This window comes from Motacilla alba, chromosome 18 (genome assembly GCF_015832195.1).
Source record: "Motacilla alba alba isolate MOTALB_02 chromosome 18, Motacilla_alba_V1.0_pri, whole genome shotgun sequence".
In the NCBI taxonomy this organism is placed as follows: domain Eukaryota; kingdom Metazoa; phylum Chordata; class Aves; order Passeriformes; family Motacillidae; genus Motacilla; species Motacilla alba.
In genome coordinates this window covers 9,734,749-9,746,949 of record NC_052033.1, presented here as the reverse complement: position 1 = coordinate 9,746,949, position 12,201 = coordinate 9,734,749, and the positions used below count along the sequence as shown (strand labels likewise).

At 49.8% G+C, this 12,201-nt stretch overlaps 1 protein-coding gene across 4 annotated transcripts in view; it reads left to right on the top strand.

The window, feature by feature from the left end:
- The window catches only part of ABCA5 (ATP binding cassette subfamily A member 5), a 50,091-nt gene that overhangs the window by 34,311 nt on the left and 3,579 nt on the right, over positions 1–12,201 (top strand). For all 4 annotated transcript variants that reach the window (XM_038157293.1, XM_038157296.1, XM_038157297.1 and 1 more), the window contains 18 exons: positions 684–817; positions 1,673–1,810; positions 2,859–2,972; positions 3,810–3,980; positions 5,481–5,594; positions 5,853–5,990; positions 6,731–6,805; positions 7,311–7,402; positions 7,847–7,973; positions 8,049–8,166; positions 8,269–8,360; positions 8,546–8,721; positions 9,266–9,341; positions 9,418–9,512; positions 10,283–10,402; positions 10,587–10,736; positions 11,615–11,694; positions 11,905–11,960. In XM_038157293.1, the coding sequence (XP_038013221.1) occupies positions 684–817; positions 1,673–1,810; positions 2,859–2,972; positions 3,810–3,980; positions 5,481–5,594; positions 5,853–5,990; positions 6,731–6,805; positions 7,311–7,402; positions 7,847–7,973; positions 8,049–8,166; positions 8,269–8,360; positions 8,546–8,721; positions 9,266–9,341; positions 9,418–9,512; positions 10,283–10,402; positions 10,587–10,736; positions 11,615–11,694; positions 11,905–11,960 (2,066 nt within the window). The remainder of the gene's footprint in view (positions 1–683; positions 818–1,672; positions 1,811–2,858; positions 2,973–3,809; positions 3,981–5,480; positions 5,595–5,852; positions 5,991–6,730; positions 6,806–7,310; positions 7,403–7,846; positions 7,974–8,048; positions 8,167–8,268; positions 8,361–8,545; positions 8,722–9,265; positions 9,342–9,417; positions 9,513–10,282; positions 10,403–10,586; positions 10,737–11,614; positions 11,695–11,904; positions 11,961–12,201) is intronic.

Below are 12,201 nucleotides of genomic sequence, written 5' to 3'. Positions count from 1 at the left end.
CCAGGCTGCTGCTGAGGAGGGATTTAAAAGACAGGGAGATGTGGCACTCAGGACATGGCTCAGGGGTGGGGAGTGGCTGGACTTCAGAATTCACAGAATCTCCAGGTTGTCAGACACCTGCAAGACCATCGAGTCCAACCCAGCCCCAACCCCTCAGCTAAACCCTGGCACCCAGTGCCACATCCAGGCTTTGTTAAACACCCCCAGGGACGGGGACTCCACCACCTCCCGGGCAGAACATTCCAGAACTTGATCCCCCTTTCTGTAGAACACTTTTTCCTGCTCTCCAGCCTGTATTTCCCTTGGTGCAGCTCGAGGCTGTGTGCTCTGGTTGTGTCAGTGCCTGGAGAAGGAGCCCAGCCCCAGCTGAGCACAGGCACCTTTCAGGAGCTGGGAGAGCGATGAGGGCAGCCCTGAGTCTCCTTTTCTCCAGGCTGAGCACCCCCAGCTCCGAGTGGTTCCTCACAGGGTTTGTGTTCCCAGCCCCTCTCCAGCCTCGTTGCCTCCTCTGGACATGCTCCAGGTCCTCAAAGTCCCTCCTAAACTGGGGGCCCAGATCTGGACCCAGCACTCGAGGTGTGCCCTCGCCAGTGCTGAGCACAGGGGAAAAGCTGATTTGGTGGTTCGATGATCCTGAAGGTCTTTTCCAGTTTGAGTGATTCCATATTGTTTTCTGTCCCCAGAGTCGGATATCAGTGACATTGTGCACTCCCTGGGGAGCATGAACATCCTCTGGGAGATGTTCAATGACAGTGATTATGTCTCAGTGGCACCTCACAGTGCAGCTCTGAACGTGTTTGCTCTCCAGTCCAGGCAGGTAAGGCACACACTGGCTGGGCTGGGCCCAAAAGCAGCTGCTGGGGCTGCTGTGTGAAATTCTCACCTGCAAAGCAGCTCTGGAGTCATGGAATCAAAAAATATCCTATAATATTGCTTATACAAGAGGCTGCAAAGAGGAGAGAGTGGGAATATTAGCAAAATAAATGTTCTTCCATAATTATAATTATAATTATATAATTACAATTACCAATCAAACTTCAATCCCCTTTTCTTCCCCACAAGGACACAGAAAGTCAGGAGAAAGTCAGAGAAGTCAGAAGGACACAGGACACCTGGCAGAGGAATGTTTTATGATTTTTTTTTAATTTGTACTGACTGAATTACAGTTTGACAGAAATACAATTCATGGTGCTCTTAGGTGTAAAGAAGAATCAGGTTCTTGGACTGTACATGTTCACAGTGAGAGGAAGATGTGAACTTTGGGATCATATTTAATCCCCAGCAAGGGAACTGCTTTACAGTGTGTCCCCATTTTTACCCCCTGACACTGCTGCCAGCAGTGTGACAGTGCAGCTCCTGCACACCTTTGCCTGTCTGGTTTTTAACCCGTGAGCAGGATCAGCCCAGAGCAGCTCCTCGTGTGTTTTGTTTCCCAGACTGGAGTTGTCTGCAGTGCCATTTGTCAGAGCCTCAGTGCTCCTGAAACATGCTGGGCATTTATTCCCAGGAGTTTCCTCTCTGAGTTAGGCAGTGTGTGACAGGCACCCTGAGCAGCCCCGAGCTTCCTGCAAGGCACTTGATTATGCAAAGATTTCTCTCAACACTCAGGTTTAATTAAGGAGAGCCCTCTCAGGGCAGAAGGATTAATGCAGCACATGTTTTTCCTTCCTAGAATTATGTTTTCAACATCATATTCAACAGCACCATGGTGCATTCCCTGCCAGTTCTGATGAACATCGTCAGCAACCTCCTCCTGCGCAGTCTGAACGTGACTGAGAGCATCCAGATCTGGAGCAACCCCTTGATTCAGGTGAGCAGCTCCCAAAAAACCACCCTGGAACACTGGGGAGAGGGCAAGGCATCCCTGGGGGGCAGGGGGAGTGCAGGAGCACCCCACAAACCAAGGGAAAAGCTGGTTGGGGCTGTCTGCAGGGTTTAGGAGGGTGTGGAAGGTGCTGGCACTGTTGTATTTGCAGGGACCCTCATGGCAGGGAGGAATGATGAATCTGACTCCATGTGCTCAGAAGGCTGATTTATTATTTTATGATCTATATTAAATTAAAGAATACTAAACTGTACTAAAGAATACAGACAGGACACAGACAGAAGGCTAAAGGATAATAATGAAACTCGTGACTCTCTCCAGAGTCTGACCCAGCTTGGCCCTGAGTGGCCAAAGAGTGAAAACAGCTCCCAGCAGAATGCAATGGAACAATCACCTGTGGGTGAACAATCCCCAAACACATTCCACACCAGCACAGCACAGGAGAAGCAAATGGGATAAGAATTGTTTTCCTTTCCTCTGAGGCTTCTCAGCTTCCTGGGAGAAGAATCCTGGGTGAAGGGTTTTTCAGAAAATGTGAATGTGGCCCTGGCACTTTGCTGTGCAGGTTGTGGAAGGGGAGGAGAAAGGGGCTTGGAGAGAGGATGATGTGTCAGGAATTAAAGGCTCAGTGGGGCTTGGAGCAACCCAGTCTGGTGGAAGGAGTTGGGGGTTGGGATGAGATGATCCCTGTGGTTCTTTCCAGCCCAAACCATTCCATGGTGCTGTGAATTAATTAATTATGGGTTTGTTGGAGGTTGCCTGCCGTTCTTGGTCTGTGCAGAGCTGGAGGGGCCTTTGGGAAAGGAGAGGACCTGCTGCAGGAGATACATCCTCTGAAAAGTTCTTTAGTTATTAGTTACTCCTCATCTAAATACTCCCCAAACTTCCACAGACGCTTTTCTTCCTGCTGCAGCTCGGGTGATCTTGACATCCAAAGACTTTTCATGTTAGCATTCACAGCCGTGTTCCAGCTCCTAACATAGCATTGTTTTGGTCACATTCTGGCCTTGAATAAATCTGATTTCTACCCCAGGACCTTCCAGACACAATTTTCAGGCTGGAGATCTATTTTGAAGCCGTGTTACTGGGGATCATCATCACTGGGATGCCCCCCTACTTCGCCATGGACAACGCAGAAAACCACAAGGTAAACCCAGGTGTCCGTGCAGAGAGGCACAGGGAGCTAAAAATCCTTTAAAGTCTTTGGAAAAATCCAAAGAGGGGTTTAAAACAATGCCAAGGGTGGAGCAGATCTGGGAGAAGTTTTTCTGTGCCAAGCCAAGCCTGGCAATAACGGTGTAACACAGGAAGGGATTTCTCAGAGTCTCTGTGGGTGAGGTGTGTTAGAGTCTCTTTTTTCCAGCCCCGCAGTCCAAGGAGGAGTCAGGATTCTTGGGCTTTGATTTTCAAGGTTGTTTATTTTTTCTTACCTGGTACATTTCTTTCCTGACCTGCTGAGGTTTGTCTGGTAGGTTGGTCTGTGGCACACTGCACTGCCTTGAGGCGCTGCTGTCTTTTTATATTAAAAACTACACGTACTTCATTTACTGTAACTTTCCAATATCTATCACCCATGTTAGACAGTCTGTCTCTACTTTAAACCAATCTAAAAGTGCCACCATCACACAGGAGATGGAGGCTAAGAAGAAGAAGGACAAGGCAGGCCCAAATCTCTCTATCTTGGCTCCTGAACCTCCTTTCTAAAAACTCCAAAATTCTCCTGTTCCACCCTGTGACAAACTAACTGTCATTCTACTTAAACTTCCGTGACTTGTCAATCTTCTTACAAAGCTGGTAGTTTTCTCCATGGGTTCAAATCAAAGGCACAGGGGTCTTTGGCTCCTGCCAAGGTCTCTGAGCCCCCTGCCAGGGGCTGGAGCCATCCAGGGCGGCCACAGGGATGTCCTGGGTTCCCACAGGGATTCACAAAATACTGATTTTAATTAACACGGGATTAACTCTGTGTTCTCTTCCCCTGCTGCAGATCAAGGCTTACACCCAGCTGAAGATTGCAGGGCTCTATCCCTCAGCTTACTGGACTGGCCAGGCTGTGGTGGACCTGCCTCTGTTCTTCTTCATCCTCATCCTGATGATTGGCTGCCTCTTTGCCTTCCACTATGGTGTTTACTTCTACGTGGGCAAGTTCCTGGCTGTGGTGAGTCTGGGCTGGGCTGAGAGCAGGGCTGCCCTCTTTTCCACAAGTCTTTTGTTTCCCTTACCTGATTCAGCTGATTTTTCCCCACGGATGCACAGGGAAACTGCTGCTGGAACAAAGACAGGAAGTTTTTCACGGGGAGAATGGCTCCAAGTTGGGAGTTTCATTCAGGGCTGGAATGAAATCAAGCAGTGCCAGGGGAGGTTTGGGTTGGACACAGGAAGAATTTCTTCACAGAAGGGGTGGCTGGGACTGGAAGGGATTGAAACCACCAGGGTTTTCCAAGGAAATGCTCCTTTATTTCTGCTGTGTCAGCTTGAAATACCTGCCATGGGTGTGGTTGGGCTGGATCAGGGTCACTGAGCTTGGGGCTGAATTCAGGGATGGGGATGGGACTGGAATGGGATTGGGATGGGATGGGGCTGCCTGTGGATGTGACAGCCTGGTGAGAGAGAGAGAAAGAAAGCTGAATGAGGTTTCCCAGAATCCACCTGAGAAGCTTTAAAGAGCTAAAAATAAACAGTGATAAGCAAATATTAAAAACAACCTACAAGCAGTGTTTTTCTAATAATCTGTTTTTCTCATAAGATTGTTTACAAATGGGTGCCTTGTTAATTACCCAATCAAGTGAAATGTATTAATTAAATGACCAGTCAAGTCCACCTGTACTATAAAAGAAGTCCACCTAAGCTATAAGAGAAGAGAGGATGAAATAAACAGAATTTTTACCACTTTGCCTTCTGATCCAAGTCTGTGTCATCTCTGACCCAGCAGTAACAGCTGCCCAGGGAGGTGCTGGAGTCTCTGTCCCTGGAGGGCTCTGCTTGGTCACAGGCTGGACTCACACCTCAAAGCTCTTTTCCAGCCTTGCTGATTCTTAAACCAGCAGGATTTCCCAGGAAACGCTCCTTTCTTCTGCTGCCTCAGCTGTGCTCTGTGCTGGGATTGGTAACTGCTGCTGCTGACAGGGGCACAGGGACTTTGGGCAGAGCCCATCTCTGCAGAGAGCTCAGATGGGATTAAGTGCAGGACACCACCAGGCTTCATGTCTTTGCTATTCAGAGCAGGCTTCCCTGTGATCCTGGCTGGAATTGAGAGGAATCAGCTTTTCCCAGCTGCTTTTCCAGAGTTAATCGGGTTTGGGATGTGGCTGCAGGGCTGCTTTTCTACCCTTGTTTGAATTTCTACAAAAATGCCATGGTGGAATTCTTATTATTTGCCAGAATCTTGAGGTCAGCATTTATGGGAGCCTGTGCTACAAAAAATAAAAGGGAAAGAGTTTAAAGGGAGCTGAAGAGGGAGGAGTTTTTGCCTCTCCACACATTCTTTCCTTTGTGTCTTTAATAATACATTCTCAATGCACCGAGGCAGCAAAATACATCCAGTAAAGTGACAAAGATGAATCCAGAGTTCTGTATCACACTGAGGTAATTCCAGCTGATCCTTACGCATAAACATTCCTGCTGCACATTCCCTGAGGATCCGTTCCTGTCTCTGCAGATTTTTTGCCTGATTGGTTACGTCCCCTCAGTCGTGCTCTTCACCTACGTGGTCTCCTTCACCTTCAAAAAAGTCCAGAACACGAAGGAATTCTGGTCGTTCATATTTTCAGTGGTGAGTGACCTGGCCTGGAGCTTGGGCTAAGTGGGAAGATGGGTGATTTCCAAAGCCACAGCAAAAAATCCCAGTTGTTTTGTGGAGCTGTGTGTCCCTATTGCACAGGAAATGGGAAATTTTTACCAGCGTCCCACTCACTGCCATATCCTGAGTGATAAAAGCTTTAAGAAAAAATACCTTAAATGAATTAACTTATGCTTAGAGAGCCTGAAGTGGACAAAAATGGACATTTTTTCCCCTTTTTCTTTGGTACAGACAGCCCTGCTCTGCACAGTTGTCACTGAGGTGTCCTTTTTCCTGGACCATTACCTGCTGACCACCATCCTGCATTATGTCTTCTCCATCTTCATTCCTATTTATCCCCTTATTGGCTGCCTGATTTGTTTTATAAAGGTAAGGGGACTGCAGGGGTCCTTCCCAGAGCCCTTGGAGGTGGCTGGGGTTGGGTGGGTGTCTTTGCTGTGTCCTCTGTAGCCACCTTTCACATGAAGAATAACAACTAAATGGGGGAAAATCACCCTATTAAGTGAAGTTTGGTTTTAAAATGGGGGAAGCAGCAAGTTTCCCATGAAATTTCCTTTCTCTGAGTGGAGGGAGCCTACAAGAGAGATGGAGAGGGACTTTAAAGCAGGGATGGAGTGACAGGACAAGGCGGACTGGCTCCAAGCTAACAGAGAGTAGGGTTAGATGGGATTCTGGGAAGGAATTGTTCCCAGGGAGGGTGGGCAGGCCGTGGCACAGGGTGCCCAGAGCAGCTGTGGCTGCCCCTGGATCCCTGGCAGTGCCCAAGGCCAGGCTGGACGGGGCTGGGAGCAACAGGGGATGGAATGAGAGGGGCTTTGAGGTCCTAAACCATTCCATGGTGCTGTGATATTCCAAGGAAAACCAGATGTTCCTCAGAGAGCAAACCCGGGGTTGGGATGAGGGTTCATTGGGAGTGGGTGGCTCAAAGCAGGAGCAGCCCCAGGCTTTGGCTGGAGCTGTTGGTTTGGTTTTTTTTTTTTTTTTTTGTGGAGAGTCTCTGCAGAGCTCAGGAAGTGCTTGAGCAGCAGAGCCTGAATGAGGTGAAAGTGTAGGAAATGGAGTCTCTGTAGGTGGTTGTTTACCTGACCATGCTTTCCCTGAATTCCCAGGTCTCATGGAAAGGCCACAGTGAGAGTGGGGGATTCCACGACCCCTGGGACCGGCTGCTGGTGGCAGTTCTGGCTGTGAGCATGGCATTGAATTCTCTGTTTTTACAGAGGGAGAATTCCCACTTTGCTGCAGGGAATTGTGGTTCCTGCTGGGATCCCCTTCTGTCCATCATCTTTATCAGTAAAGATCTGCTCTGATGCTGAGCCGGCAGCACAAGCAGAGCCAGGAGAGCTGCTGTGCCCACCAGCTCAACATCTGCTGCCCCCATGGCCTGATTAACACTGCCAGTGTTAATTCTGGTTATTATGGGAATCCCCGCTGATGGAGCGAGAGCTCCAGAGCAGGGGCAGTCCCCTCTCTGCACAAAAACCCCAAATAATTGCTTTTAAATCCAACCCCCTTTGGCTGTGCCTCCTCAGACCCGCTGAGCAGCCCGTAATGATATATTTCATATTCCTGGCAACACCACCACTTGTGTGGTGCTGCAGGGCTGGAGCTGCTTGTCCCTCATCACTCTGGGGGGGTCACCCCAGCATGCCCAGGCTGCCTGGTGACCGGGGTGGTTTGTGTCTGCCTCAGCCCTACCTGCAGTGTGTGCTGTGGCTGTTCCTGCTGCGCTGCTTCGAGCTGAAGAACGGGGGGAGGACGGTGAGAGAGGATCCCTTCTTCAGGTGAGTCTCCTGGATGGTTTTATCCAAGACCTTCTCCAAAGAAACGGGTTTTGAAGGTGCTGGTGGTGGTGAAGCTGAAGGTGGAGGTGCTGGTGGGTGTGCAGTGGGAGGAATAAAATACCTTTCATTAGATCCCATCAGAAATTGTCGCTGAAGTGCAGAAATTGGGGGTTCTTTCCTCACAAGTTCCATCACTGCAAAATCAGGAGTTTTGTAAGGATGTTCCCTCTGTAAAAACGAGGGAATTGCCATTCCCAGTGCACAGCCAGGGATGCTGCACCCCCACAGGGAGCTCAGCAGGGAGGTGACACAGTGGCAGTCCCTGAGCCCCTCCTGCTCTGGGATGAGCTGCAGGAATCTGCAAATGCCTTTGAGCACCAAAGCCCTGAGCCAGCCTCAGCTGAGAGCTGAGCAGGGGCCTGGTGCTGCTTTCCTCCCTTTTAGGAAATGTTTTACCAAAGCCAAGCCCTGGAAGTTCCCAGATGTGCCTCACGAGGAGAACGAGGACGAGGATGTGAAGGCAGAGAGGCTGAGAGTCAAAGAGATCCTGAGCAGCCCCAGGAGTGAGGAGGTAAAACCCAAACCCCCCCATCTGGGGCTCCCCAGAGCTGCTGGGATCTGCAGCCACCTCCCTCTTCTCTGCCAGATGCCAGCAATCCTGGTCAGCAGCCTGCACAAAGAGTTCGATGAAAGGAAGGAATTTCTTCTGGGGAGAAAAATAAAGAAAGTGGCAACCAAACATGTTTCCCTCTGTGTGAAGAAAGGTTGGAGTTCAGCTGCTTGCTGTTGAGCTGTTTTATTTATAAAAACAACTCTTGGACCATTTATCTGATCTCGTGGGCAATGTTTGTGTTGTCCCTTTTCAGGAGAAATCCTGGGTTTGCTGGGACCCAATGGAGCTGGGAAAAGCACTTTAATTAATATGCTTGTTGGAGAGATTGAGCCAACCAGTGGGCAGGTATGTTCCATGCCACAGTCACACAAAAAATCAACACACATTTCAGTTTTACTGTTTTTATTGCAAGCAGTTCTGAGGGCATTTTACTAAAACCATGCAAATTTTTTTTTTTTTGCTAAAACCATGCAAAAAGAGTTTGAAAATGTGTAACATTCTGAATTCAGGTCTGGGCATTTTCCTCGCAGGTTCTGATGGGAGATGATTCCCTGGGGCTGAGCAGTGAGGATGACTCTGTGAAGTTCGTGGGGTACTGTCCCCAGACCAATCCTCTGTGGCCAGATATCACACTGCAGGAGCACTTTGAGATTTACGGTGCTATCAAAGGCATGAGCCAGTCTGATGTCAAAGAGGTCATCAAGCGGTGAGTAGTTCATTACAGAAATCTTTGTGCTTGAGCTGAAGTTGCTTTAGCTTTTTTTATCTTCACCCTTATTGCTGGAGGGGTTTTGGCTTTTTTTTGTGGGTTTTTTTTCCCTTCTCACCTTTCCTAATGCAGTTTTTGTTTCCATTTAAGTTTGGTTTCAAGCTTGGTTGAAATTCTGCAGTTGTGAATTCGCAGATGAGGAGATCAAGATTCATCCACACAAAATTCAGTTGGGATTTTCAAATTTGATATATTTTTAAAATTATTTTTAAGGTTATCAAATACTAACAGTGACCTTTGTAGAAGCTGCAAGGATGGGGAGTCCTGAGCTTGGAGCTTTTTCTGTTGTCACCAAGGCTCTTCCAGGACAGGTAGCTTTGTGTGGAAGCTCCAATTCTGTTTTTTGCTTTGCTTTTTTTAAACTTTATACACAAATATTTGTAGCTGAGCTCTTCAAAAGGAGCTGTTTTGCATTCTCTGGTGAGGGGGAAGCCAAACCATCCCCCTCCCAACCTTCCCCACCTGGTCCTTCCCTCCCCAGCATCGCCAGCGTGCTGGATTTAAAGGACCACCTGCAGAAGACGACGAAGAAGTTGGGAATGGGGCTGAAACGCAAGGTAAGGGGGCTCTGGGGTCACCCTGGGGGTCCCCAGCACCCTCCCTGTCCTCACCCTGCCCCTCTGCCTCCCCCAGCTCTGCTTTGCCCTCAGCATGCTGGGCAACCCGCGGGTGACGCTGCTGGACGAGCCCTCCACCGGGATGGACCCCAAGGCCAAGCAGCACATGTGGTGAGTGCTGCCCGTGGCTGCAGGGGCCCAGCTGCTCTGGGGACAGTTATCCCTGCTGAGTTACCCCTCCCTGCGAGCCACAGACAGGGAATAACTGCGTGGGCTGGGTTGGAAGGGACCATGAAGGTGATCCAGTTCCACCCCCTGCTGTGGGCAGGGAGATCTTCCTCTAAAGCAGAATAATTTCTGCCTAACATCCCATCCATCCCTGCCCTTTGGCGGGGGAAGCCATTCCCTGTGTCCTGTCCCTCCATCCCTTGTCCCAAGTGCCTCTCCAGCTCTCCTGGAGCCCCTTTAGGCCCTGGGAGGGGCTCTGAGGTCTCCCCAGAGCTTCTCTTTGGATGAGCACCCCCAAGACCCAGCCTGTGTCCACAGCAGAAGTGCTCCAGCTCTTGGAGCATCTCCGTGGCCTGCCCTGGACTCGCTCCAGCAGCTCCTCCTGTGCTGGGAGCCCCAGGGCTGGACACAGGACTGCAGGTGGGGTCTCACAAGAAGGGGAGCAGCAGCCCAAGCTGTGTGCCAGGTGCCAAGCAGCTGTGCCCTCTCCCAGAACAACTTGGGAATTACAGGCTTGAAGGTTGAAAGAAATCCTTAAAATAATAAAAGGATTTGAGCTGTCTTTAGGAAACTCAGGTGTTAATTGTTGCTGCGGGGGTAGCATCAATCCATAAACAGAGGGTCCATCACAGCCCCCCTTTCCTACTGAGGCAGGATTTGCTGTTCCCTGCCAGATGGTTTTGTCCAGGGGTGGTTTGGGTTGTGTTTTGCAGGCGGGCGATCCGAGCAGCCTTCAAAAACAAGGAGAGAGCAGCGATCCTGACCACGCACTACATGGAGGAGGCAGATGCTGTCTGTGACCGTGTGGCCATCCTGGTGTCAGGGCAGCTCAGGTACCCCCAGATCCCCCCTGGGCCAGGGGGCACAGGCCGCTGTGCTGGTATATTCCTCTGAAAACACAGATAAATTTGGTGCCTTTAATTTGGTGCCTTAAACGAACCCTTCCCAGCAGAAAGGATCTGTTTGAGGTTAGGCCGTGCTTGGGTACAACTTGTGTTTTCTGTCTGTAATTTATAGGTGTATAGGTACTGTCCAACACCTGAAGAGCAAGTTTGGCAGAGGATACTTCTTGGAAATGAAACTAAGGGAAACAGCAGATGTGCAGCAGGTGGAGTATCTGCAGAGCCAGATTTTGCACATCTTCCCCAACGCCAACCGCCAGGAAAGGTGAGGTTTGACAGACACCCAGAAAATATTGATATTAATCAAACCCTCCGATTTCACAGCAGCTCCTTGGCACCGGGGAAGGAATGTAAATATTTACACACAGCTTAAAAAAAAATGAGGAATAAAAAAAGGAAGGGATCTGGAAGGCAGCAGAGCCCGGGCTGGCAGGGCGGGGGCCGGGAGCCCACACAGATGTTTGGCACGGAGGAAGCAAAACTGGATTTCTGCATAGCTGTTGCCTGACAGCTTCCTCCTGGGTCAGGGCCCCTGGGAAAGGGCTGAAATCCGAGTTTCTGACTCTCTGCCCCTACCTGGAAATGCCTGAGGTCTCTGGGGGCCTCAGCTGCAGGGTGGGCTGGCTGCTGCTCCACCAGCAGCGCGGAGTTTGTGCCGGAGGGTTTGGCTCGGTGACTGGACAGACTCCACCAAGGGCACTGCAGGCATCCAGAGCAGTGTGATCCTTAAGGGACTGTGACTGAGATCCTTCCCCAAACGTGGGAGATGGCAGGGAGGGAGGGGAGAGCTCCCTGTGCGGGGCAGAGCAGCTCCCTGGGCTGCAGTGGGGGCTGCGTTATGCAGACTTCCAGGACGTGCTGAGACCTCCTAGCTCAGCTGAAATCCAAACCCTCAGGACTCCAGGAAGCAAACCTGCCATGAGTAAGCAGAATAGAAAAGATTGAATCTGAGCGCAGGAGCATGAGCTTAGAACAGACTGGGGTGGTCTCAACTGATGCATCACTGCCCTTCTCCTGCGTGACCATGGCAGTCAGAATGCCTGCAGTAACCTCCAGGACAGGAGTTCAAATCCTTTCCACGGGGGATTCATATTTGTACTTGATTTTGCTTGAAGTTAAATTTGTTTTGCTTCTTTGTTCCAGTTTTGCTTCCATCCTGGCGTATAAAATTCCTAAAGAAGATGTACAGTCACTTGCACATTCTTTTTCCAAGCTGGAGGAAGGTAATGAAGCGCTTGCCATACATCACACACACAAATCCTTTTGTCTCCCATAACTGACACTTGGTGCCATGTGATGTCACTCCTCCATTTCTGTTCCAAATTTATTTAATTTCATTTCCTTTTATTGATGTTTGTCCCCAACTCTGTTTCTTGGGAAACCAAGAGTAAGTGAAGTGTCCCTAAATCTGCTCTTATTGATTCTTTCACCAGTAAAACACGCCTTCAACATCGAGGACTACAGCTTTTCCCAAGCAACACTGGAACAGGTGTGTTGAATTCTGGTTTGTGAGTTTAAACCCTGGTTTTTGAGTGTAAACCCTGCCAGGTGAAGGTGTCAGAGGGCAGGGGTGGATGGGATATTTGGAAGGAATTCCTCGCTGGGAGGATGGGGAGGGGCTGGGATGAAATTCCCAGAGCGGCTGTGGCTGCCTCATCCCTGGAAGTGTCCAAGGCCAGGCTGGACAGGGCTTGGAGCAGCCTGGGACAGTGGAAGGTGTCCCTGCCTGT